The 25,739-nt window shown below is 43.8% G+C and overlaps 1 protein-coding gene across 1 annotated transcript; it reads right to left on the reverse strand.

The window, feature by feature from the left end:
- Window positions 1–2,129: 2,129 nt before the first annotated feature.
- LOC146199259 (uncharacterized) lies at window positions 2,130–25,546 on the reverse strand. Its single transcript, XM_084592084.1, has 10 exons — window positions 25,451–25,546; window positions 18,836–18,958; window positions 17,834–18,035; window positions 14,797–14,900; window positions 13,134–13,330; window positions 12,363–12,531; window positions 11,137–11,412; window positions 10,169–10,313; window positions 7,534–7,806; window positions 2,130–2,269 (listed from the first exon to the last, which is right to left on the reverse strand). Exons 1-10 carry the CDS (start codon window positions 25,544–25,546, stop codon window positions 2,130–2,132), a joined length of 1,725 nt encoding a protein of 574 aa, XP_084448210.1.
- Window positions 25,547–25,739: the final 193 nt, after the last annotated feature.

Below are 25,739 nucleotides of genomic sequence, written 5' to 3' on the forward strand. Positions count from 1 at the left end.
TGCAGACTTTTTCGATCATAAGCGGAAAGCGTACCCCGCAGCCAGGCATTCAGAGATATCATGGAAGCTAACGTTATATTTTATTCTATAAGCAGCATAGTGACCGCTTCTGCACAATGCAGATCCGGGAAAGTCATTTTATCCTTCAAGATCCGCTTTTCTTTTGGGACGACAACTTATTTCCTAGCAGGGCTTCTGCAATTGTTATAGTGCACCCTTGGCATCCACAACAGCGAGGGAGCGAATGGTGGGCAATTACAGGTACACACACAAGAAAAACATCATGTGTTATTGCTTTTTTTCCTTTGTGTCCGCTGTTTTTCTGTGTGCTGTCTGTTTTTAGGCGTGCTGGTATTTTTTCGCGTCCTTGTGCTGTCCTCTCCACCCTCTCCACCCTCTCTTCCCCATGTGAATGAATCTCCACGAGCGGCAAAAAAAAAAAAGAAAAAAAAAAAAAAACTACCGAATTTTATGAGCTAAGCACCGAAGCATAGCAGGTCTACACTTGTTCCACATGCTTACAACACTCCCCAGGTGCGAAGTACATGTTAAAGGTTTCATACGGTGCTCTGAATTTTGATTTCGTGATGAGTTCAGACAAGAAATATACATAATTTACGATAGTTTCAATAAAGTTCTTAAAAGTTGTTCCTGGCACCGAATTGCTTTTCCGTGGAACATATGATGTCCCACATTTTAGCTTCTACTCAAATGGTTTGTTGAACATACCATGGTCCAGTTATTATAATCCTTGCTCATACAGTTATTTGGATGCATGGTGTGGTTTCAAACAGTTTGCCAAGACTAAGATTACAAATACTATTGTTGTGCTTCGATCTGCGTGTAATATAGAGAAAACAAAAAAAATTTCCTCTTCGCACCGCACAGAGCTAAATGTTTCACAGTGACATCAGACGATCCAGCATACGATTTCTGCTTTCCAAGAGGAAACGTCTGTATTGTTGCTCAACTATTTTCCACTGAGATGTATGTTATATGTATATGAAAGAGCTGAATGATAGATCGTCGAGTGAATTCTCCGTATTTAGCATCCTCTTTTTAGTGATCGCTGTGAGGCGCGTACGTAGCACGGAACCACCCTCTCGAATGGTTGCCCGTCCTCGACGCACGGTGGTGTATTTTTGGACGTACTCAAGGCAGGGTGAAAATGCTTTGACGGTGCCGCGATAACGAGGCCAGTCTATTTAAAACCTGATCGGTTTCAGTGGTGGAGTAGAAGTTATTACGTATGCCACGAACAAGAGAAAGCAGCTGTGCGCTCCGAGCAAAAAAAAAAAAAGGTAAAACGGGACAAACCGCGTCACTTAGCTGTTAATGCGAAGAGTTAGCCCTTGGGGAGAATAACGCGTTGATGCCCCTATGCGTTTCGTCTTTAAGAGAGGCTCTGGTATGATGGACACATGGCTGTCAACTTCGAACGGACATAGTCCAATATCGCTCTTCGATCATTTCTCGCTTCGAGTATATACGGAAGAAATGACGCCTCCGATTCTCGCCAAAAATTTCCGCACTTTGACTGCCTACCCGACGTTAGATTTCCTCCTTGTTTCGGGCAGAATTTATCGGGCAGATTTTCTAATTTCTCCTTCAGGAGTGTGCGCGTTACTTCACCGTACTCACTAGAACTTCAACGTAGCGCGGGAAGTATTGAAGAAAGGAAGAAAATTAAACGTAGGAACTACTTTACCCGTTCCAGATTGATTCCTCAATTGTTTTTTTTTTTTTACTCCTGAGCGCTACCAACCACCACACTTAATGCACCGAATGCCAGCGCAACCATCCACGGGATCTGTGGTTTGAAGGACTACTCCAGACTTCGATTTTCAGCGCGGAGGGGCAGGCACGGCAGACGAATTATCACGCTATGCTCCCGCGTCTACGGCGATTCTCAGCGCCATAGAGCTGTAGGGTAAAAAAAAAAAAGGAAAAGAAAGAGAACTGAGGGCACCAATACACCCTGCAAGTCAGCCTCAATCAGCTGCTCATAATAGCATCTAATGACATCCTCAAGGATATCTTTTTTTTTTGTGTGTGTGTAAAAGTGAAATTGGAGAAGCAGTAACACCGTTTACTTTATCTCTACGTCCCTCTATCTTTCTCAAGGGCGGCTAAGATGTGCGGTCGATTCTACGCAGCGAAAGGATTAACATGGGCAACTCGCTCCGTCGAATCTTTCCGGTTTCGGTTTTGGGTATGGCATCCGCAATGTAGACTCCTCCGAGAAGGCGCTTCCAATTGGAAAGCCGCGCTGAAAAAAAAAAAAAAACAGCAACAAAACAATGGGATGTTTAGTCAAACCTTTAGCGTACACACCGCAGTTTAGTAGTAGTATATCTTTACACCAAGCAATTTTACACCAGGCAATATATCTTTACACCAAGCCTATCTTTACACCATCTTTAGTATATCTTTACACCAAGCAATTAGTAGTAGTATATCTTTACACCAAGCAATTTTACACCAAGCAATGCAATTTTAATTCCCCTCCCCCGCCCCCCTTTGCCATCCCTCCCCCTTACTATGTATCACTTCTCTCCACTTACCCCTCCCCTGCACAGCCCCGTTGCGGTGGTCCCTAATCTGTACTAGGAGACAGTTATAGGGCTGCGCCCCCCAATTTCTTCACCCCCCCCCCCCTCCCCTATTCAAGAACCTCTTCAAGAACCTCAAGTACCAAGAAACAAAGCAGCAGCACCAAAAAAAAATAAAAATAAAATAAACGAGATTTATAATATAAACGACTCCCGCTACCCTTCTTCCTATGTTTTGCAGCGTTCGCACCGAGGTTCACTATATGGCCTACCGCAAAGTTGAGCCCAACATGCTTTTTAACTTTGTGGCTATTCATGTTAGGTACAGCATGCTCTTTCCAGTTCACTGAATATCTAATGAAAATTCCAGAAGGTCTCAGCCGCGGGTGATCTCAGCCATAAATTAAAGCTTAAAAATGTAATTCGCAGCTCGAACTACTGCAAGTGGATGTTGCAGGAATTTTTAAATGTCGGTTTCTTCGAAAGAACTCGGCATTCTCAGAAACCTCCGGACTCAAATTCCAGAACTTTGAAAAAAAAAAAAAAAAAAAAAAAAAAAAAAAAAACAAAAAAAAAAAAACAAAAAAAAAAAAACAAAAAACAACACCACTGAGGCGCTACAATTAAGTCGAAAAGGTAATTCTTTGCAAGAAACTCTGAACGATTGTGCTGCGGCGAAGGTAATGGGGCCGTGTCAAGTAATAGTGCGGCTCAAATATTGACAAGTCAGCACATATGTAGATTTTAAGCGTAGTTTTGTTGCCCCAGTTTATTGTCACGATTACCCGTATCACTTCCAATCTTTGTTATTTCACGCCAAACTAAAGTTTTCAATTGGTTATCTTCGATATCGTGCAGGAAAAAAAATCTTAGTGCATGATATTACTACGGTGGACAGTCTCATAGGTGGCTTACGGCGAAAAAAAAATTTTTCGTGGCGTGGACATGGTTCGAGGACGATAGCAAAAGGAAGTCAAAAGAACTGTTTGTAGAAATAATTTTGCACGTACGTAGATGAATCTTTCATTTAAGTAAAATACATTGGAATTTTGTATATAATGGCTTAAACTCAATTACTTTTATGCAAAGCTTTTTGAACAAGCAATGAGAGTTTTCACAGCGATAAGATTACACAAACACAGCTCCCCTGTCCTCTTTGTATTGGATGATTTGTACCTTTGCATGTTCAAAGGTTTGCTGACCTGGGCGTCCATGTTTTCATACCTGAAATATTCTGGTTGACTGAGTACCGTGAAAGTCTATAGTGCACAATTGATAGCGATAAAGTCTTAATGAGACTTGCCGCGACGCCCAACTTAACGGGCGCCGCGGCGCAATGATGTAGGCTCCCTACTGTACACGTTAGTGGTGCGCACGCTGGAAACGGCACCCGAACTTGATAGCGCTTCAGGCAGCTGGGGGCTGAGGAGCGAGGCGGCATCCACCTTTCGTCCGGCTCTTCAGCGACCGCACTGCGCGTCGTGATGCGACGCACGGTGACGGCTTGATATTCATTCTTTTGAGATTGTGCCCCAGAGAACACTGTCCAAATTCAATGCAACATAGCTATTGGAGTGCTTGTTCTCTGCCTCTTTAGATTGGCAGCCGCGTACACCGCAGTGAAGCGCAATCATGAAGCAACGCTGGAATAACTCCCTTTACAGTGCAAAATATGCTGCGAAAAGCATTTTTGTTCATGTTTATAATTGATTTTTTTTTAGAAGGGTGGGGGGGGGGGGGGGGGGGGGGGGGGGGGGTTGAGGGGCGGGGCGAGAACTGAATTTTTAAAACTTCGAAATACTTTCAGCGGTCTCTCGGTTATCTAGCAAATCTGAGGAAATCGGTAGAATAAGTACGACGACAGCATAAATAATGAAAGAACTCAAAGCCCCCCGGTTGTACACTTCTCAGGATTTTCTTAAGCTTGCGGTTGAAAATAAATATTTTAAGTCACCATATCTGGAAGCATGATGTCCTTTGTTCGAGTAAAACATTTAGAGTTATGCGTGAAAATGTTTTATCCGCAAATATTTTCTTCATTAGATTTTGATATCATTTGCGAACTTAAGTTGTCAGCCAGAACACGAAAAACAGTTTTTCGCCAATGACGAGATGGGATAATTCTTATCACAGCAATATTCTGTGCTATGCTTTCTTCTAGGTTGTTTCGCACGGAGTGACATATGTGTTTTATTGCTGCAGGCCGATAGCACAGAAAAATAAAGGCTGCCTTGCGCGGGATATACACAAGGTTCTGGAGTGATCAACCGTACGAAAAATAGCATACCTCGATTTATATGAAAATATGGACAAGCCGGGTTATGAGCAGGTATGACATATCTGCATTGATCTTATATTTGTTCAGATTCTTAATACGATCATTTTTGTCCAATCTTGCCATATGTTTCGGACTTAGCCCATTTTTAAACTCCCACATCTGGATGAGGTGGTAACATGTAAAAACCCGACGAGATCTGCCACATATTTCAAAGCTCAAAGTCCAAAAGTTCAATGTCTATTTGGAAGTTGCGAGGAAGCCAGGAAAAAAGCTGCATAAACAGCTAATGGGGTCTAAGAAAGAGTCCTTTTTAGTAATAGTAAGGGGTTTAGTGACAAAGTTCCTGAATTTCTAGAACTTTTTCAATGCTTCAGGAGACCTGCTTTGTATAAATAGTTTGTAAAGTTTGTCTCGTTCCTTCAGTAACCGCAGTATACATTTGTCAACCCAAGGCTTGCTAAAAAAAAAGATTGCTATAGGCTTCATCAGGGCTTCTTTGTTCAAAAAAATCTTCCCAGCTACCAGTTGAAAGGCGCCCCATGAGTTCAGATTGTGCGTGGTCGTTGACAAGTCGACAAAGAAACGTTTTTTCCTCCTGCCGTCGGGAATTTGCGGTCTGACTGACAGATATAAAAATTTACAAAAGGCCACTTAGAGCACACGCAATTGAACTTGATGTTAAGTTACCCGGTTTAAATTTAATTATGAAGAGATTTAAGAGTGTTTCAGATTCCCAAGAAAACCTGTGTGGGTGATACAAGAACATTTTCACAGCAGTGAATGTTAAGCAAAGACTTGAAATCTATTGCTATGTTAATGTTGGACAGCATGTCAGTGTTGAGATCACCATCTAAAATTAACTGATACTGGTTCGCATGAATGAATTATAAAAATGAATTCAGAAATACAAAGAAGTTAGCAGAACTACTAGCGGTGAACGATAGCATAGACAAAATATCAGAATAAGGTGTTATACAATAAAATTTGCGAACCATTTTTTATTACATAGCATCCGAAACTAACTCGGAAACTCCCTCTTCCGACCTAGCAGAAGGGTTCATATAAAAGCACTTGTATTTAGGAATAGTATATACTTCCTCCTGAGAGGTAAACCAAGTTTCAGAAAACATGATAACACTGAAACGATTTTCAACTGCACTAAAGGAAAGATCGTTCGTCGTGTTTGTTCCTACCTGACCTGAGAGTAAGATGAATATAAGTACAGCACTGCAAGTTGTCATGCTTAATATAATTGTAGAGGTCACAAAGATGTATTGGAGCAGTAAAAGAAGACATAGAGAAAGATAGCTAGGGCTCCTTATTTACACACATAACTTGTTTCGCAGTTCCTCGAGATTGCTGCACAACGAATAGTGATTGCATAATCGTGTTCTTTCCTTCTGACAAACGCCTTTCCGTTGCGGTGTCAGGCGGAACTACAATCACTGATGGCTTTTCAATCCTTTGCACAGCGCAGCGCCTCTCTGCTTTGACGCGTCATGTTTTAAGCACTAAATACATCTGAATTTTAATCACTTACAACACTTCGGTTCTGAAACCACAGTTGTCTCGTTGAAAGTCGTGAATAATGTACCCTATTCCCGGGTAGCTTTCCTGGTTTAGTCGGAAGCCTGCGAGCGATTTCGACTTCATTTGATGCAAGTTCTGGCAAGTTCACAGATTTCGCTACATCATTTACCTTTTCCACAAGGTTTTCATCTTTTGTCACTGGTATGCTATGAACCTCAAGGTTCAGTTTACGGTTACGCCATTTAAATTCATGCACGGTCATCTTCAAGGATTAAATTTTACTAGCATCCACACAAGTCTCCAGTGCACTGATGCGTTTCCTCAAGCTAGCAATTTCTTTGTCATGTTTGGCCTGTCGCTCAAGTATTTCACCCTTTTTTTCACAGCAGCTAGATTGACTGCTTCACTTCATTGAGCTGCATGGGCGGCCGAGCTAGAGCATCAAGTCTTTGTCAGATATCAGCCAAACTGGTGGAAAGCTCAGGTTGCATGTTGTTACTGTCAGAGGATGTTGCATGTTGTCACAGGTTGCATGTTGTCACAGGTTGCATGTTGTCACAGGTTGCATGTTGTTGCGCAATATTGAGTTCTACTTAAGTTGAGGACAACCCAGAGGGCTATGGAACGAAAAATGGTAGGGGTAACATTAAGAGAGAGGAAGCGTGCAGAGTGGGTCAGAGAAATAACTCAAGTTACCGACATTCTATTAAGAAGAAGAAATGGGCATGGGCAGGACATGTAGTGCGAAGAGAGGATAACCGATGGTCGCTTAGGGTGACAAACTGGATTCCAAGAGAAGGAAAGCGTAGCAGGGGGCGGCAGAAAGTTAGGTGGGCGGATGAGGTTAAGAAATTCGCGGGGGTCAAGTGGATGCAGCTAGAACAGAACCGGGTTAAGTGCAGAAATATGGGAGAGGCCTTCGCCCTGCAGTGAGTATAGTCAGGCTGATGATGATGATGACTCTCAGACATTTCTGGTTTTGATATGTGACAGTATGGGCATTGTAACTTTTTTTTTTGCGACCTTCCACACTCTTAGACTTATATGACTACTCAGCAATTCCGGAGAAATTCCATCGCATTTTGTATAAATGAGATGCTTTCATCCGAACTTCAACATCTCGACCCGACTCGTAGTGCCCGTCTTACAAGATGACTGCGTACGTATACTCACCTGCAATGAGCGACTTCAGTTCTTCGGCCAATTGCTCCAAGCCTGTCTCGCAATCTCGTCGAGGTACTACAATGGCGGCAGGCACCTCACCCGCGACTTCTTCCACGTCTTCTCTGGATACGCCGAGCACCGCTGCCTCGGCCAGGGCGGGGTGTGACAGTAGCACGTCCTCCAGCTCACAGGGGCTCACTTTCCTCCCAAGGCACTCCATAGTGAACTTGACTCGGTCCACCAGGTACAGCCGCCCGTCCTCGTCGTAGTAGCCGACGTCGCCTGCGCACCGTGTTCGAGCTTTCCAGGGCAAACGCTCGCGCGATTGGTTCACAACGCTTTAAACTCAGCTATTGCGAAGTAGGTCGCGGTTACGATTTCGGGCTACGGTGACTTTATTTGGATGGATACGCAAAACAAGAAATTTAAAACGTGATTCGCCCTACTTGCTGAATGCACTACCGACGAGAAGGCTGACATGTTAATATCGTGTTTAATACTTCGTGGGTATTGTGTGCGATATGTGTCTAATGTAAGTCAGCACTGTTTATCATTGCTAGACTAGAGTACTGCAGGAATATACATTTTCATTTCCTTACAATGCTTTCTCAACTGTAAGCACTCTATAAATCGAGTGCCCGAGTGTTAATTCGAATTTTATTCTCCTCTACACAATGAGCGCACCTTTGAATGACGTTTAGAGACTTCGTAACAAGGCCAGCTATTCCACTCCAATTGAAGCCTATATAAAACATTCGCGTATTTAAATTTTGATTAACTTCGAAGAACACTAGCGGAATGAAACTCTTCCGCAGTCCTCAGCTGCTTATTTGCCTCATACATCACAGGGTTCAGTCGCAAAACAACAAGCCCACAAATCAAAGACACAAATATTAATCATGAAATGCGTTTAGGTCCCTTTGTCGGCGAGCTTGGGTGATGTCGAGCAAAAACGGAAAGCCAACAACACGGCACACACTTCTCGTCTCCAGTAAGCGACTTGTCGTCATCCGGGCACTAATTTTTGTCATTCGGGAGCCGAAACTGTGAACATCCGGACACTGAAGCAAATTTACCGAGATGAATTCTCTCTCCAAGGCACCCGCACTCTCCTCAGGGATGACACCACGGTTCCACACATTCAGGCACGTAAAACACTGCCCGACGCCGGCGGTCGAGGTGGCACCGATTCGATGGGCATTCGGGCATATGGAAACACGTCTTTCACTGTGCTGTGGTGTCAGCTGATGGTGTTCCCTCTGTTTGCAAGCGGATGTATACACTTTCGAGAAATACCTGAAGGCCCTGCATATCTTACATTCTTGTAAGGCCTGCGCCGCATCGTGGCCGCGTATGCTTCTGCATCGTTCCGCATTTAAAGCCGTCACCGTCACAGCTGCTTAAGTCGAGCAATAGAGCTTGATGAAAGGAGAGGTTGGAAATGTTTTGCGGAACGAGATCGATTTGCGAGCTATATGCCAGAGCAGAAGACTGCTTGCCCTGCCGACAGCATGATATGCCTGTAAACATTTCATGCTGAAGTATAATCGCGATTACGAGAGAGGCAGTGGTATTTTTCAGACGAGGATGGTTTTTGATCCTTTTAAGTCTATCTCACTTAACGAAGAGCACTTCTGGTTATATAGAGGCAAATCATGGCGCTTGAAACGGTGTACGCATTTGACACAGTAGGGTAGTCTGCGCATACACACCAGTGGAAATATATATATACTCCTGAAGTGAATAAATATTCAGATATAATTTACAGCAAGAAGCCAATAAAAGGCGTGAAACTGTTTCGCCGTGAAGTCTCTAAGAAACGGTGATCCGTTGAAATTGTCAGCGAACACCAGTGGACATGAGCAACAGCACTGGCGCTATGAAATTGTTTGCAGCCCCAGGTATGATGCCTTCCAAAAGGCTATCTACAACAATTATATAAACACCGGAGAATTCGGAGCACTATAGAAGCATTTATGCGAAAAATGGAGTTTCGTAGTGAGTGTTGTGCTTATCGTAACGTATTCAATAAAGGCAAGAAGCTGTGGTAATCGAACAACTGGAGAGGAAATATGTGTTGTTCCTACATCCAATTGGCCTAGTCCAATAAAGAAGAAGAGAACTAATTGGAGATGATACGGAGGTGTCGATTCTCATATACCTTATTTACCCTGCGTGTTAGACTAGAGAGAAACAGGATGCCGTCCTCTGTTTACTTATAGACAAGCTAGAAATATGGCAGTCTTTGAAATCTGCACGAGCGACAGGTGCTATATTTTCCTAGATACCCGTGATTACAATTATACAAGATTTAGACAAGTTTCATAAATTAAATATGTTACTTGAGCAAAGATACATTGATATAATGGAAATTATATGAGCGGCCTTGGCGTGTGCTTTTCAATTTCACAGAAATAGCTTTTTGATAAAATGCAACAGGTGGCTCAGGGATTCCCTTTCCTTCCATATTTTGAGCATCACTTGTACTACACTCGCTTGCATTGCCAAACACATTTAAGGCAGTGGTTCACTGGTGGAATACAGAAGTTGTTTGTCACATGTTCAGCATAAGATCAGTGGGCGCAGAGAACAGTAAACAACTTCAAAAACCCGTCGTAAATGCTAGATAACGCGATGCCTATACCTGTGTGGAACCAGCCTTGCGAATCCAAAGCGGCCTCTGTTTCAGCCGGCATGTTGTAGTAGCCATTCATGACGCCGGGAGAATGAACCAGTACTTCACCTTCCTTCATGGGCCCCAAAACAGCCCCGGAGTCCATGTCAATTATCTGAAAAAAAAAAAAAAAAAAAAAAAAAAAAAAAAAAGTGCGGATACACTTAAGCTCCTCAAGGGTACGAAGCGACACTGATCCGCCTTCGCGTACATGTACTTTGCCACTCGCACAATGAGTGATATTTCAATTTGTGCCTCTGTTATCCTACACATACTCAATGGCGTATACAGTCGAAAGCTACCGCTTTATGTGAACGATCCCCTGAAGTAGCTCTGCTTCATCCAAGCCGTGGGAATGTGCCTGCGTGGTCCAGAGGCAGCGTGTCCAACTCGGGATGCAAGGGACCTGGATTCCGATCTTACCCTCCCATCTTAAAAGGTGAACACCGAATCGGCAGCGCCTGCCAATTTAATGCAATGTGGCCCCGTGATGTGACACGATCCAAAGACTAGTCACTGCCCGGCTTCCCTTCCGGCTACTGCATGTCAGGGCCGTGCCCGTGAATTTTCGCTCAAAACGTCGACGACGCATTTTAAGAAGATCCGGTAGTTTAATGCGGTCTCATGAAATATCGTAAACGCCTCAGCGTTCGAATGTTATCTTTTCAATTTTCACATTTTCTTTTTCGCCCTCAGTTTCTGTCGCTATCCCTCACCTAGTCCGGCTGCTGGCTATCCAATGTGTGCGCCCGAATGCACAGTGGTGAAGGAACTGGTGTTGGAGAGGGCGGCTCTCACCCCCTTTTCACTTAAATGCACTCTTAGAGTCGAGCAAGCCCCCTAGATGGCTCCACGTGCTTCCTCGACTTGGCGGCACATTTAGAACAATTCTCTGTCTAAGATTTTGTACCTGATTCTGACCGCAAGAACGCGCTCACCTTGATTCTGTGTCCGCACAGTGGAAATCCAACGTTGTCGTAGGCGCACTCCCCTCGGGGCGGCACAGTCACGTTCCCTCCGGTCTCCGTGGTTCCATAGATGTTGCGCAACTCTTCAGGCTTCAGTGTGGTCACGACCTCCCGGGCAACGGAAGCGGTCAGGGGCGCCCCCGCCAGCACTATGCTCTTAAGCGAAGGGGGCGCACCACAGCCGCTCTCCCGCACTTGCCACGCTAAGCTCAGTGCTCGAAGCGGTGGGCTCATGTACCACGTCACCTGTGCAGCCCGATTCGGTATTGTGTGAATAGACGCAGGAAAAACTCGCACATTTAAGGCGAAAGCCTTCATTGCCTCATCGTTGTCGTCAGCAAAAGTGTAAGCAAAAATGTAACCACAGTATGCGCGGATGCATGCCTAATATGGCCATATGGCAGTCAATAATCACTTATATAAATGACTAACAAATAACTAAAAGTGTGAATTATAAATAATGATTACTAATTAGTATTTATGAATAATTACTTCCCAATAAATAATGACTAATTATTACTACTTATTCGATATTCATAATTAGTGCCAGTTGCGCAATTAATTGATTCACTACTAATTAATGCCACGCACCCGGTAAAAGCAACCACACAACAGTAAATTTAGAGCAACTGCGGAGATACAAGGAGTGCGATCTCGTCGTTGCCAAGCAGAATTCACTGATTAAATGCACTCGCAGAATGTGAAAGAGTAGTCGCTCGCTTTACTCGTAGCAGTATTCATCGCTACATGCGCAACAGTCGCGTAGCATAATGCAGCATTCAAGCTTTCGCCTTTCATCACTTTAGTAGCCAAAGTGTCCTCGAAGTTTTTTCGCGACATGCTTCCACAATGTGAGCCTGCATGGGTGTATGGACACTTGCCACGATTTCTCCGCTTACTGCAAGGATCCAGTTATATTTTGCTGGCCTCTTTCTTCTTAACATAACATTCACCTACCTTATTGTAATCTTCGCAGTTTTAGCCACAGTGCGCCGAACTTTGAGAGAGTGAAGTTTGTGATATTTGTGACTGGTTGCTATTTTGGTCCTTTTGCACTGCATCTGCTGTTTCACTGCACCCACTGACCTCTAAAGCAAAGGTGGCCAGATGCATGCGACGAATAACATAGAAGAGAAAATGTTGCGGACAGAAAGTATCGCTCCTAGTTGGGCCTTAAGAGATGGGCTGCCTGGCACCTTGTGTTTCTTTATTGTGTCCAGAATTCCGGTGAGGCGCCGCTTTTCCTCGATCATCACGAAGGTGGCGCCGCAGTAGAGTCCCTTCAGGCTGTACGTTAATCCGATGTAGGTACAGATGCTAGCGCCCGTGAGACAGACGTCATCAGACGTGAACGGGTGGGACACACTGGGTAAGCAATGCAAATAAATAAACAATGAGTACAAATAAGTAAAAACAAACAAACTAAGAAACGACTAAACAGAAAAAAGAAATAAAAACAGAAAATACGTATGACAGATACATTCAGGTAACATGAAACAAGATATGATTCTCACCTTGCTATTTTTTGTGAGCAGTAACCGAACTATTCTCGTTGACAAAGTTTTGTGGCTCTGCAGCGAAGCGTAGTCAGAAAATGGAGAATGGGCTACATCATTCAACATTCCCCTTCACCCTATTGCATCCCTACTCCGAACTCTACACCCTACGGTGCGGTGACTTTCCTGACTAGGTTCCGCTGAAGAACGTCACCTCGGGGCGTTAATTCCCACTGTTTGCAGTTTGCTTGAAACAAACTACTACATTTTACTAAATGATAGCCTAGCTCGCAACTCTAGCACTTATAATTGATGTAGGAACAGCAAAAAGTGGTTTGCAAGTTAATTATGCGCACGCCCACGCACGCACATTATGACATCCGTTAAGGCTAGCAGTAAAATTAAATTTGAAATGAAGTGCCCGGACGCATTGCAATGTTAGAGCCACAACAACACGTTACGCGCTCTTACTCGGCAGCAGCGAGGCAGTAGGGTATAGATCTTCGCGGAATCTCGATGTTCTTCGGTATGCCGGACGTGCCGCTGCTGTAGGCGATCAGCGTTACTTCGTCCTCATGGCCCACTTCGTCCCGGAAGGTTTCGTCATCCCCCCATTGTAGGGGCGAGACGCACGCAAAGCCTGGTACGTCGTCCACGGATAGCTTGCCCTGGAGGACAGCGGAGTGATACAATTACTGACCTGCTCGTCAGAGACAGTAGTTCAACTGCGCTTATACAGGACTAATAGATTACTGCCCTTTGACGAGTGAGCCGCCGCGGCGCGTGCTTTCTCACGCTATAGCCATGTTTAAGCAGTGCAAAATAAGCCATTTGCCGCGGCGGTTCACAGATGACGCCACAAGCACAGGGTCTATACTGGTATCCGCGATCAAGTGCACCGTTGCACAGGAGCTGATCTCGGAGAGCGCAGCGAAGCCTCTCCCACATGACGCAGCGACCCCCATGTGACGTCTGTGCACGGCTGAAACAACAGCCTCCTGTGCTTTCACATATAATTGGTTTAACAAAGATAACCACGACCAATTTTTGTTCCTAACCGACGATGCACCTGAGCACACACCCACACCCTACTTCTATTTACACCTCCATTCGTTTACATGGTCAATTATCGCTTTCTCATTTCTTACGTTATCCGGTACCCTCAATGCAGAGATAAATACTCCTGCCTTTTCTGTAAATAAGCCAGCTTCTTTTGCTATGTCGCTATCAGCCTGAGAAACACTGCTTGAATAAGTTTGGTATATAATATTTGAATTCTTGAGCTTGGCGGTTATTGAATCCTGGGGAATGAGTACGCTAATGCGTATTTCCAGTTGGTCATGATCGCTGTTCTCCTTCTCATGATTCTGTACTGCCACTCGGCGAGTAGGCATCCTTTAACAGTCGGAAGCATCGCGGTGAATGCTGCTTTTATTTGGAGTAAAATAGGAAGAAGTCTGGCAGTCTAAAATGCTCGACTTTATCAACAGCACGCTGCAGATGAATGCGCAAGTATAGCTTCCTGACGCATGCAGTAACTTAATCGTGCTCTGCCCACTTGTGGAAACCTAAACAGTTCCAATATTACTGAGCATTCGGTGCTTCTATGTGTATATTTGGAAGAAAGTGAAGCAACCAGTCTGGCTCGCTACCTAGACAGTACGTGCTATCCAGCTGGCAATCTTGACAAATACGTACCACTCGTTGCGTACTCTACAACGCTTCAAAAGCTTTGCATTGTAAGATAATTATAGGACTTAAAGTGTGTTATAGAATGCTCTCAAACTCAACTGCCGCTCTGCAACTAAGCATGCGCAAGGGGCGGCCGCATTCTTCAAATCGTCAATACCATGGTTCATTTCGTGTCTAGCCATACGTACAAATGGTTTATATTACCTAAATAACTCCTCGCTGGTTTCTGAATTACTCCTTGCTGATTTCAGGACTACTCCCTGCTTCCGCTCTTTCCCTATCTTTCCTTCCTCCTAGCCGTTCGATATCGGCCCATCCTTTCCAATATATCTTAATTTAGGGGCTCAAGGCCTGAAGGTTAGTTCGCTTCCAGTAAGATTGGTTATATTCTGCTACTGACCGAAATGTGTCACAATTGATGAATGGAACGGAGCTTGATCACCTTCAGTTTGAGCTGCGGAAGAAGTGGAATGAGCTTGTCCGCTGTGTCGGCGTCGGTCAGGAGGTGAGTGACGTTCAAACTCCGGATGCTGGCCAGGTGTTCCGCTGCAGCGCGTGAGGATCGTAATCATGTGAGACGTTGAAGTGGGTAGGACTGTGTTCTTTTTACGAGGCATGCTTTTAGCGTACAGAGGATCCCTGAATAGGATTTTTGCTCCTAATAAAAATAAAAGAGCGGTGTGGCTAAAGATGCCGCCTACCGTAATAAACAGCGAAAGCTACTATGGGATTGGCTTAGCGATATATAGGGCCATAATCGCGACGGTTCTCAGGCTTCTCAACAACGTAAAGCGCCGGGGGATCGGCGCACGATGACATCGTGCACGGTACATTTCCTGCATACAAACGCTTGCTTTCAAGGAATAAAGACTACGCTAGCGGAAAAAAGTCTTTGAAGTGTTCAATGGAGGCATCCGCTGACACACCGCAGGGAGTGGACAATGGCAGTGAAAATCAGAAAAAAAACTTCCATCCGTGACTTCCACTCACCACCGTACTTCTTCGCACTATTGTAGTGCTGTCAGAAGAACGCTGTCCTATTCGTTGATTACGGCAACAATTTGAAAGTTCGGGGAAAACAAAGCTTTGCCCATAAAAAATTGTTCCTGTCTATATAAGTCAGGTGACTCAACAGTACCATACAATTATAGGCCAATCTCTCTGATATATACTTGTACTAAAATTCTAGAGCATATAATATTAAAATTCCTCCAAGAATACGCCCAGGCGGAAGACATTATTCATCCCAATCAGCACAGTTTTTGAGTAGGTTTATCCACTGTCATCCAACTAGTAGAAGTATTTCACAACCTAGTCCAGGACATTAGTGACCAAAATTCTAGAGATATATTATTTTCCTTGTCGAGTTGAAGGCTTTCGACCGTGTATTGCAAGCTAAATTGCACTTTAAGCTCAATCACGTACTTCGTCTCAAATGGAACTCTTTGTCAGAGCACCGACAATTCGTGCAATACAATGACAGCTTCTACAACACTGTAACCGTTGTCTCTGGAGTACAGCAGGAAGCAGTACTAGACCCTTTTCTCTTCCTTTCGCTCATCAATGACTTAGCAAGCCACGTGGATTTGAAGATACGTATGTTCGGAGATGATTGTGGGCTTTATCAGAGAATAAATAAAATCAAGCACGGCTAAATGTGGCCCCTAACAACGCCGTGCAGTAGAGTAATAGCCTGCAAACGGTCATTCACTTAGATAAGACAATCGTGATACCAATGAAACAAACAAAAAATTAAAACTAAATTTTCCTTATGATATTGACAACATCAGAAATCTTGAGTTGGAGCTGCGCTAGCAAAGTACCATCGTGGCTCTAGCCTCCATAAAAATACTAAAAAGGGATAGCACACGACACAAGCGCCAACTAGGAATTTTAGGAAACGTAGCGCAAAGAAGACAAGGGCAAAAAAGAAGGAAACACACACGAGCGCTTACTCACAACTGAGTTTTTATTAGAAAAGCTAACAGAATATATAGGGTACAAAAAATTATCAAATACATGCAATAAAGGGGTGAAATTGACAAAAATTGACAAAAATGTGGAAAAAGGCAAGTCTGCAAAGATACACAAAAAACAAACAAAAACAAAACAAACACGTGAATAAACTACTTGACCACTGATTCAAGGTATGTAATTTCTACTTTTGTTAAGTTAATGGAAGCTTCGCTAATGGAAGCTTCGCTAATTACATGTATTTGATAATTTTTTGTACCCTATATATTCTGTTAGCTTTTCTAATAAAAACTCTGTTGTGAGTAAGCGCTCGTGTGTGTTTCCTTCTTTTTTGTCCTTGTCTTCTTGGCGCTACGTTTCCTAAAATGCGAATGCACCAACTCGCCCAATTTAGCATTCTTGTCCAACTAGGAACTGCACTTCATTTTTATCTTCTCTAGTATAACAGAGAATAAAATAAATAAAAACAAACAAACCGAGAAGTTCTTGATTTATTTTTATATTATCCTCATTGATCTTGGGGAAGATGGAAATGAAGTGTAGTTGCTAGTTCGCGCTTGTGTGTCATGCTGTCACTTTTTAATATTCTGCCCGCCGGGGCGGCGCAGTGGTTACGGCGCTCGACTACTGTTCCCAAAGACGTGGGATCGAATCCCGGCCTCGGCGGCAGCTTTTCGCTGGAGGCGAGAAGCAAGGTGCCCGTGTGCAGTGCGATGTCAGTGCACGTTAAAGAACCCCAGGTGGTCGAAATTTCCGGAGTCCTCCACTACGGCGTCTCTTATAGCCTGAGTCGCTTTAGGACGTTAAACCCCCGAAACCAAACCAAACTTTTTAATATTTTGTTAGCGAACCTTTAAGCCAAGATGAATGAATACCAACTAGCCCAGTGCAAAGGTTTTCCGGAAACCATGAGGGAAAAGAAATTCCTAAGCGTCTATATCTCACAAGACTGTGGACCAAAGACACACGTGCAAACATAACCAACGAAACAACGAACATGCATAATAAGCTGCTGGTGCACTAGGCTCTTGTCCGGCCAACCTTAAAATATGCGAATATCGTTTGGACACCGTATGCACGAAGTGACACAGTTATGCTCGAGTCAGTGCAACGGAAAGCGGTTTGTTTTATCTGTAGTAAATATCAGCGGTCAGAATCCGCCACAGAACTGCATATCCGAGCAGACCTGGCTGCGTATACCAAGGCGCGCAACCCCACAATTTTTGCTTTTCACAGCTAAAGTCAACTTGTTATAGTTGAAAGCGAGTTTAATACAACCTCAAGTAGAGTGAAAAGCACGAAGTATCGAACTATCGATATGCGCAGCTTATTATGTGCTCTCATAACACTTCATAACGATGCGGCCACCATTTTCTGCATAGGCGCTTGGTTTACAGCCAGAGGTATTGCTTCTAGCAGCTTGAGATGGCGTTGAAATCGGATTTATATTGCGACACGAGCACGCACGAGCACGCAGAGCATCAATCACTGTGCACCGCTCTCACCTTCAGTGAACTCTCCAACGATGATGAGCGTAGCTCCCGAGAACATAACACCGCACAGGGCTGCCAGACCATCGGGGCTGGGGCTGCGGAAACGGGCGTATACGCGGTCTCCTTTGCCCACACCCATTGACTGCAAACCGGCCGTAATGCAGCGAAAACGCTGCAGCAGCTCGCCGTGTGACACAGCTTTATCCTGGTACACCTGACGGAAAAGCAAGCACATACATAGGTTTCTTCCTGAGCAGGTTTCTTCCTGAAAAATTAAAGGTCCTCAAAAGTTGTATACCGGTCTATAGTGTTGTGCCGGCACGCAGTGCGGTGCTTTCCAACAGCGAGGAACTGCATAAATTCTGCCTGATTCCATTCTTTTTTTATCGAGGGAGACGGGGGCGGGGGCGGGGGGGGGGGGGGGGAGGGGGGGGGGGGGGGAGGGGGGGGCTCCTACAGTACTTTTTATGTATCCGTCATGCCTCGGCGAGATTTTTTGTAGGCGAGTAGCGCTTCGCCAAGAGAGGCATGTAGCTCAGATTATACTTAACTTTATCCTCATTCGTATATTCATTACTGTTTATACCGCTGAAGACAAAATCTTCATGCACAGCAGCTTTGCAAAGTTTTCATCTTACTTACGGCCCAGATATATTCTAGTAGACGATTCTATATTGAGTACATAAAATAGAAACGTGACTCAACCTAATCCAAAGCTTGTCTGCACAATGACAGAGCGGATAAGTGATTATCAGAAGTTTATTTGCTTTTAATGACTCCTAACGCCTGGGAAGAAACAAAAGGTCTTGTCTTACACACCACTATAGATAGACGTGAACATGAATTAGTGGCAGAGTATTTGCTGCTGCAACAACGGTTTTTGCGAGAAGGGTGGCATGTGGCGAAAGCTGGCGGCGGTGTATGGCAGAGAACTGGAAGGGTTAGTGAATACGAGAGGTAATAAAGTATAGAATGGGGGAAAACGGTTGGACAGGGAGAATAGGGAAGACTTACTATAGCCGTCTTGTCTCCGTGCCTCCGCATTCGTTCAGCGAGGAGGGAGAAGAGTGAGACAGGCGGCACCCTGAGTTCGGTGTAGGGCGAGTGGATGATGCCGTCCTCGATTTTCGCCTTCATCTATAACGAGAGCACCAAGAGAACAAAAAAAAAAAAAAAAAAACATAATAATGACACGAAGGAATCTTATTTACAGCTCTAGAGCAGGGTGCTGTCTTACCAGCCGCTGTGTACAGCGTACCATGCGCATTTTGGTTTTGTAGCGCCAGCTACATTACGGCAGCACGGCAGTCACACATTGGGCGGGGTCGCACTGACCTTGAGCCGTTGCCTAGCAACCGCCATAGCTGGCGGCACCGCCTCATGAAAAAAAAAAAAATAACATCTCCACCGGGAATCGAACCTCCATCCCTCGGATCCCCATCCGAGCACTTTATCAGTTGCGCCACGCCCGGAATTTTTTTTTATTGCACGAAAGTACTTCGAGCAATTTAACCAGGTCGCATTCCGCAACCTCGTGAGTATCGCATCTCAATTCTCCTTCCTTAGCATGAGGATGATAGTAGCACAGCTGGCGCCTCAGCAGTACTAAATAATAACTAGTCACTAACTATTACTAATTCCAAATTGGTTTACAGGAAAAAAAAAAAAAGCGTAGTATCTGCAACAGTTCTCCGCGGACACCTTTACCGAGTCGTAAGGAAAAGGAGGAAAGTGGGAGTGAAAAGTGAGAGGAAGAGCTGCCGTATACTAAAGGGTTTAAGTCCACCGCGTAACAGACGCTTTCGTCTTATCGCACTTTAATGATGAAAAGTGCCGCCTAAGGCCTAAAGAAAGCTGAAACAATAGAATAAACGACTATGTGCAAAATCTATGTCTTTATTTTGGAGCCGGACAAGCGTAACCATGCAGATAGCTCTCGCGTACTTCCAGGTTTAACCACAAGCTAAACCACAGCTAATCTTTTTACTGCCATGCCAAGGTACGTCGCGTGCGAATCTTCTCAAATGTTGCAATATTGTGTGCGTAACGCGCTTCATCCTCGGCGTGTGTGCGTCCGCGGTCAGGCGTGATGCGAGTGCTTTTCTGCGCCGGGCGAGTTACACGCGGCGCGCAAGCAGCTGCTACCAGATGGAAACGCGCGGGCAATGTACGAGCAATTGCCGCACACTTGCAGTTTCAGGCTACTGAGCTGCTCGGTGAATGGTGGATGGGCGACGCACTATTACGTACAGCTTTCAGATTTTGTGGAGTTCAGCACAATCGCAAATCGTTACTTTGTATGTACACCTTAGTCCCTTAGAAAATTGTGGATAAAGCGAGGCGTCCGTAATGGTGAATCGCTAAAAATATTTATAAAAAAAACCCATATGTTATTGGTCAGCTTTTATGTCGAATGGCAGGTTAAATCAAACATTATCTCGGTCATCATCATGCTTGAAATAAGGGGGTGCGTCTTCACGCATCTGTTTGTCTGCGATATCTTTCGCGTCTCATATGTGTCTAAATGACTTCACTTCTACTACAACTGCCAACATCCCATGAACCGCTCCTGCATGTATCAATATTGGGACAGCCGAAAGCTTCTAAATGCAGTGTTCTACGTGGCGCAAGCAGAAAAACAAATTGTACCCAGCCATTCATGTAATAGAAAAAATAGAAAGCTGCATCTACAGGGCAACTTCACACTGCAAAGCATGAAACCACAAAGCAAGAGGGTCATCGCTCAGTCATCTGCACTTTTTTAATGTCTTTCGTAAGGTGTACTCTCACGAATGCTGATAATAAAACATCTTTTTAGGGAAGTAGACACTTTGTTCTTTTAGCCACCCATATTGACGCGACAAGAATACATGGACCCTTATGAGGTTCGCATTTTCCCCTGATCCAGTGAACGGACAGTGTTTTTCCATAATAACGAGGCATAACTATATTGAATACGTTTGGTCTCCAGAAAAACTACCCGTAATGAGAGTCGTCCATAATAACGGGGTCGTATTAACTAGAGACGACTGTACGTGCCCGCACAATTGTAATTTCACCTTGCCGCTCTCCTATTTCTTTCCCCTCTCCGTCCGCTTCCTGTCCCTGTCATTTCCGCTTGTTCAGCTGATTCAGATGATAATGGCCTCTGTCTTTATGCCCAATACAATGGGGGAATAGTCAAGGTTTGTTTGGGTGATAAACACATTTAAGTTAGGATAGAAATTTCCGCGAGTGGAAAAACCTCCTTTGTTCCTGTTCGAATAAAGCACTGAGAATAAGGAGACAATAGGGTGTGTTGGCTCATAAAGAAGGTATTGTGAAGAAACGGGAGCCTTTCAATGGCCCTATCAATACAAAATGTACAAGGAATTGCTTACATGTCGCCTTCCGGCAGCGAATGGTTCCTTTGTAACTGAACATTAAAGCACCTCATGTGCCGACTTTTTGTGAAATGCATCGGCTGAAAAAAAACCACGAAATGCTTAAAATGTTCATTTAACTCTAAGTTTGAAGTTTTAAAATGAGCCCTTCATTTTGATGACAGAAATGAATTTTCAGCTTTAAGTAAAAAGGTCATCCTCTCGTAAAGCTCAAATATTTCTCGCACGTAATATTTTGTTCACAGTTCTCATGCAGTTTTTTGCAAGAATAGGTTCTTCCTCGTTGCCCTAGAACTGAGCATTATACTGTAGTAATATGGCCAGAAAGTATGGCTACTGCCCAAGCTACAACCGAGCTTTGTGGAAGCGGATGTGGGTTCTGCAAGGGAAAAGTACTGTGCTGCGAATTTCGAAAGTTTCGTAGCTTCCAGCTTCTATGGCTTCTATTCTGCAGCTTCGTAGCTGAGGAACAGACATTCTTACCTCTTCCTCACGGCGAATACATTTGTCCATGATTAAACACTGGCTGCAATTAAAGTCTGCGAACCTCACCTATACGTTCATATTGTGTGCAAATTGTTTTAGCTGTGGTATTATTTCCTGCCGCCCCGAAGAGAATGGACGAAGATCCGGTTAGTATCAACTTAAGAGCGTATCTGTTGAAACGGGGACATGGAAGATGAGGGGAAAGCAACAGCTTCACGCAGGGTGCATCGCGAGTGCTTGCCTTAGTAGATAGGCTGATCGCACTGTCGATAGAGAAGTCTTCAAAGGGTGCCCCCCCCCCCCCCCCTTTTTTTTTTTTTCTGAAGGGAACGGTACAGCGTAGACATCACTTTTAGCTTCGGCTAGTTTGTGTTCAAGCAGTAGTATGATGCCTCAAAGCCGGTAGGCATGACCATCCCTACCAGCCGGCGTTTGATTTCTTCTTTCTCGAGTCGTGAAGGCGCCATGCATTGTGCCGAGGGGGATGCAATTGTTGCTTCGAACAAGGGCACAGTCACTGCGGAATCGGACCGATAACGAAGGATATCGAATGCGACCAGTGTCTCATAGAACGGTTGTGGTGTGTAGAGAGCACGCATACGTGGCTGTAATTCGGGGCCATCGATGGCGACAAGGAGGAAAACTGGAGGGTTGAAACACAGCTTTACTTCATTGAAAGACAGAATAGGGCTCTTGTTTGTTCAATATACCTTAGCGTGTTTTATTTCTTGATGCTTGTCTGGGAAGTTTACTCTGTGTGTCGACAGAGAAAAGAACTGCAAAAACTCTGATTGAAATAATACCTTTAAATTCAATAAAGCAAATGGAAAAAAATATTAGACGCTATATTTATCCACCGGAAGACAGAAACACGTATACCTTTCTTTTGCTGTACAGCGTAGGACTAACCAGCTTTTAAAATCATTCGTACCCAAGCTATGTCGAATTCAAACCAGTGGACCCCTTCGTCGTCTCTATATAGGATACGCACAAATTCAAGGATGTTATTGATTTTCATGTGGTAGAGCCGCGCTTGTGTTTTTGTCCCCTTTTTTTTTACTGTCTCCTTTTCACTGCTTGTCCCTTTCTGTAACGCATGACCGACACTGAGTGAAATAAAATGAACTATCCGCAGGTTCTTCCTCGACAGGTTGCTAGTAATCTTTTTACTATTTATTTTCAAAAAACGCGCTTCATTGGTTTTTATGGCGATTTTAATTACTCTTTCTGACCGCGGGGAAACTTGATATTAAAATGTTGCTACGCCGCAGAGGTTTAAACGATATCTATGAATATATACATAAGAGTATTACATAAGAGTACTGTATTACACAGTACCCTCTCAATGATTTTAAAAGATGAAGCCTATTGGTTTTAATGCGCAAATGCACGTAAAACTTTAAAAGCCAATTTCCGCTACGCACTGGAAAAATAGACCGTTTCAATAACATGTGCCCAATAGTATCTTACAATACCCAACGTCGCTTTATAATAAAACTGAGGAATGATTGAAAATTTATGTTGAATGACCAAGTAAACGATAAATCCCGCTCGGTAACATCTATTCTTGGAAAATGGAAGTCGAGCACTCATCAGGAATGTTTCTTGGAAGTGATAATATATAGCCTTCGTGTCATGTGCACACCTTACATATATTTCACGTATGAAAAATAAACCTACCTGTGAGAAATGTGGAGATACACTCAGTCAACAACATTTTAATTAAAGGATCTAAACTTGCTCTAAACTATACGAACAAAGCATTTTTACTATACTGTGTAATCGCACTGTTTCTTTTACCTCTGATTACTTTAAGGAAAAACATGCAAGTGCAGACTTATCATGTGGTTTTCGATTCCTACAAGAAAGACAGTGTTTAAACAGCTATAGCGTTTAACACATACATTCCATTTAAGAACACAATTTTTTTCTTCTTACTGCATGGCAGCATTGGTTGCTTATGTGCCGTGAAACCCAACTGAACAGAAAAAAATTAGCTATAGTTTAGCTTGTGGCTAAACCTGGAGATACGCGAGACCTATCTGCATGGCTACGCTCAAATTCGGCTTGAAAGTAAAGGCATGGCTTTTGCACATAGTAGTTTACTCTATGCATTCAGCTTTATTATGCCATAGGGGGCACTTTTGACCATTAAGTACACTGAGACGAAAGCGTCTGTTGCGCGGTGGTTCGAAGCTCTCCTCTACCAGCACCTCTTTCTCTTTGTTTTCACTCCCACTTTCGCGATGATGGGATAGCGTAAGCTATCCGCCAACATATAACGCCCCACTTTAACCGAGCCGTATGAACGGCCCTGAGTCGCCTAGGGATAACGTGAATGCAAAGGCTTCAGAAGGCTGATTATGATATTACCCTCACTTACGAAAGGTGAGGCCCAAGTTGGCAGCGCGTGCCAACTCTTCTTCTTCTTCTTCTTCTTCTTCTTCTTCTTCTTCTTCTTCTTCTTCTTCTTCTTCTTCTTCTTCTTCTTCTTCTTCTTCTTCTTCTTCTTCTTCTTCTTCTTCTTCTTCTTCTTCTTCTTCTTCTTCTTCTTCTTCTTCTTCTTCTTCTTCTTCTTCTTCTTCTTCTTCTTCTTCTTCTTCTTCTTCTTCTTTTTTTTCTTCTTCTTCTTTTTCTTCTTCTTCTTTTTCTTCTTCTTCTTTTTCTTGTTGTTGTTCTTCTTGTTGTTCGTCTTCTTCTTCTTCTGACAGGCACGGCGAAATGGCGAGATTGAGGCCAGTGTAGCTCTCGCTATACTATGCCTGGTCCAGGGTGGATGATGGCAACGGCCATTTTTCATCTACCTTAGCGTGGTCTTGTACCCAGCGGCCAACGCTCAGCTCCGCTAATGTACAGTCTTTATCGAGGTGCTTTATTCTTACTCCTTTAATAAGGTTTGTTCCTAAACTTTAGCATTCGCAGTTTGACAGGTGACGAAAAATGTCTTTGCCGCCCTTCTTTTGTTTATGTATTCCAGAAATTCTTCCAGCAACCCTGATACAGGGCTTAGAAGCAGATCCATTGGCCTGTTTATTTTGACGAAGACCGTACGCCCAGGCCACGTGCTTTAGTGTTCCTGTTAGGTGCGTGGTCGGCTGCGCATACAGCCCTTCATTGTATCTGAATATCATCAGTAGCAATGCGACACCCATCATCCTTAGATCACTTTGCAGCTGCTACAACAACCTATAAATGCAGTCATACACAAGACGCACTGCCTCTAGGCGTTTACTTAAAATTAATTGGTTTCCGTACGTGCAAAGGCAAATATCTGCAATATATTGGTCAAAACCGATAGCCCAGCCGAGTATTTAGATCACCAAATCTTTCTCAGCTGCTTTTAGGACCAGCTTTCAAGTTTAAGCCAAAATCCTTTATTTTACATTCTTTGACGACGTCTAAAAAAATATGGACGCCAGTGCTATCTTATTTAACAACGCAATACGAATGAAAGATAGATGTGGTAAAGTAAATCGTCATTGAATATTGAATAAATCACGTATAAGCACATATATTGAGAGTCGGTCAGAAGGCAATTTTCTATTATTTTGTTGCACTTCTGAAATCTTATAATATACTACTCCGTACTGCTGCAAAAGGTACTCAAATAATAATTTAGAACCCAAACTCACATGCCCTAAATGTTTGAATAAAATTGATCACACTGTATACGTTCTGGACCTCAAGAGAACATACGACCATTTAGTATTTGCTCTAAAGTAGAAAGTAGGCTGCTCCAATATCGTCGTCTAATACTTACCGCTGTCTTCTTAACGGGAAAGCTGTCTTCGCAGCAAAGCGGTTCATTAATCCCAGTCCTTGGCTCCTGCGTTGCGAGGGACCCATTTTGGCTCATGGTGGCCGATCTGTGAGTCGAGGGTAGCAGAGCACGAGACCCGAAATCCAAGTGAAGCTCGAAAGGGATCCAACTTGCTCTTAACTTATTCCTCACTGATGCGTGTCCGCCCTTGGTAGACCAGAATGCGTGCGTAGACTGAAATGATATGACCCCATTTTTTTCCCTCTACAACAGCAGGTGTTTACAAAAA

This window comes from Amblyomma maculatum, chromosome 2, assembly GCF_055883805.1.
Source record: "Amblyomma maculatum isolate TAMU_Amacu chromosome 2, ASM5588380v1, whole genome shotgun sequence".
Classification (NCBI taxonomy): domain Eukaryota; kingdom Metazoa; phylum Arthropoda; class Arachnida; order Ixodida; family Ixodidae; genus Amblyomma; species Amblyomma maculatum.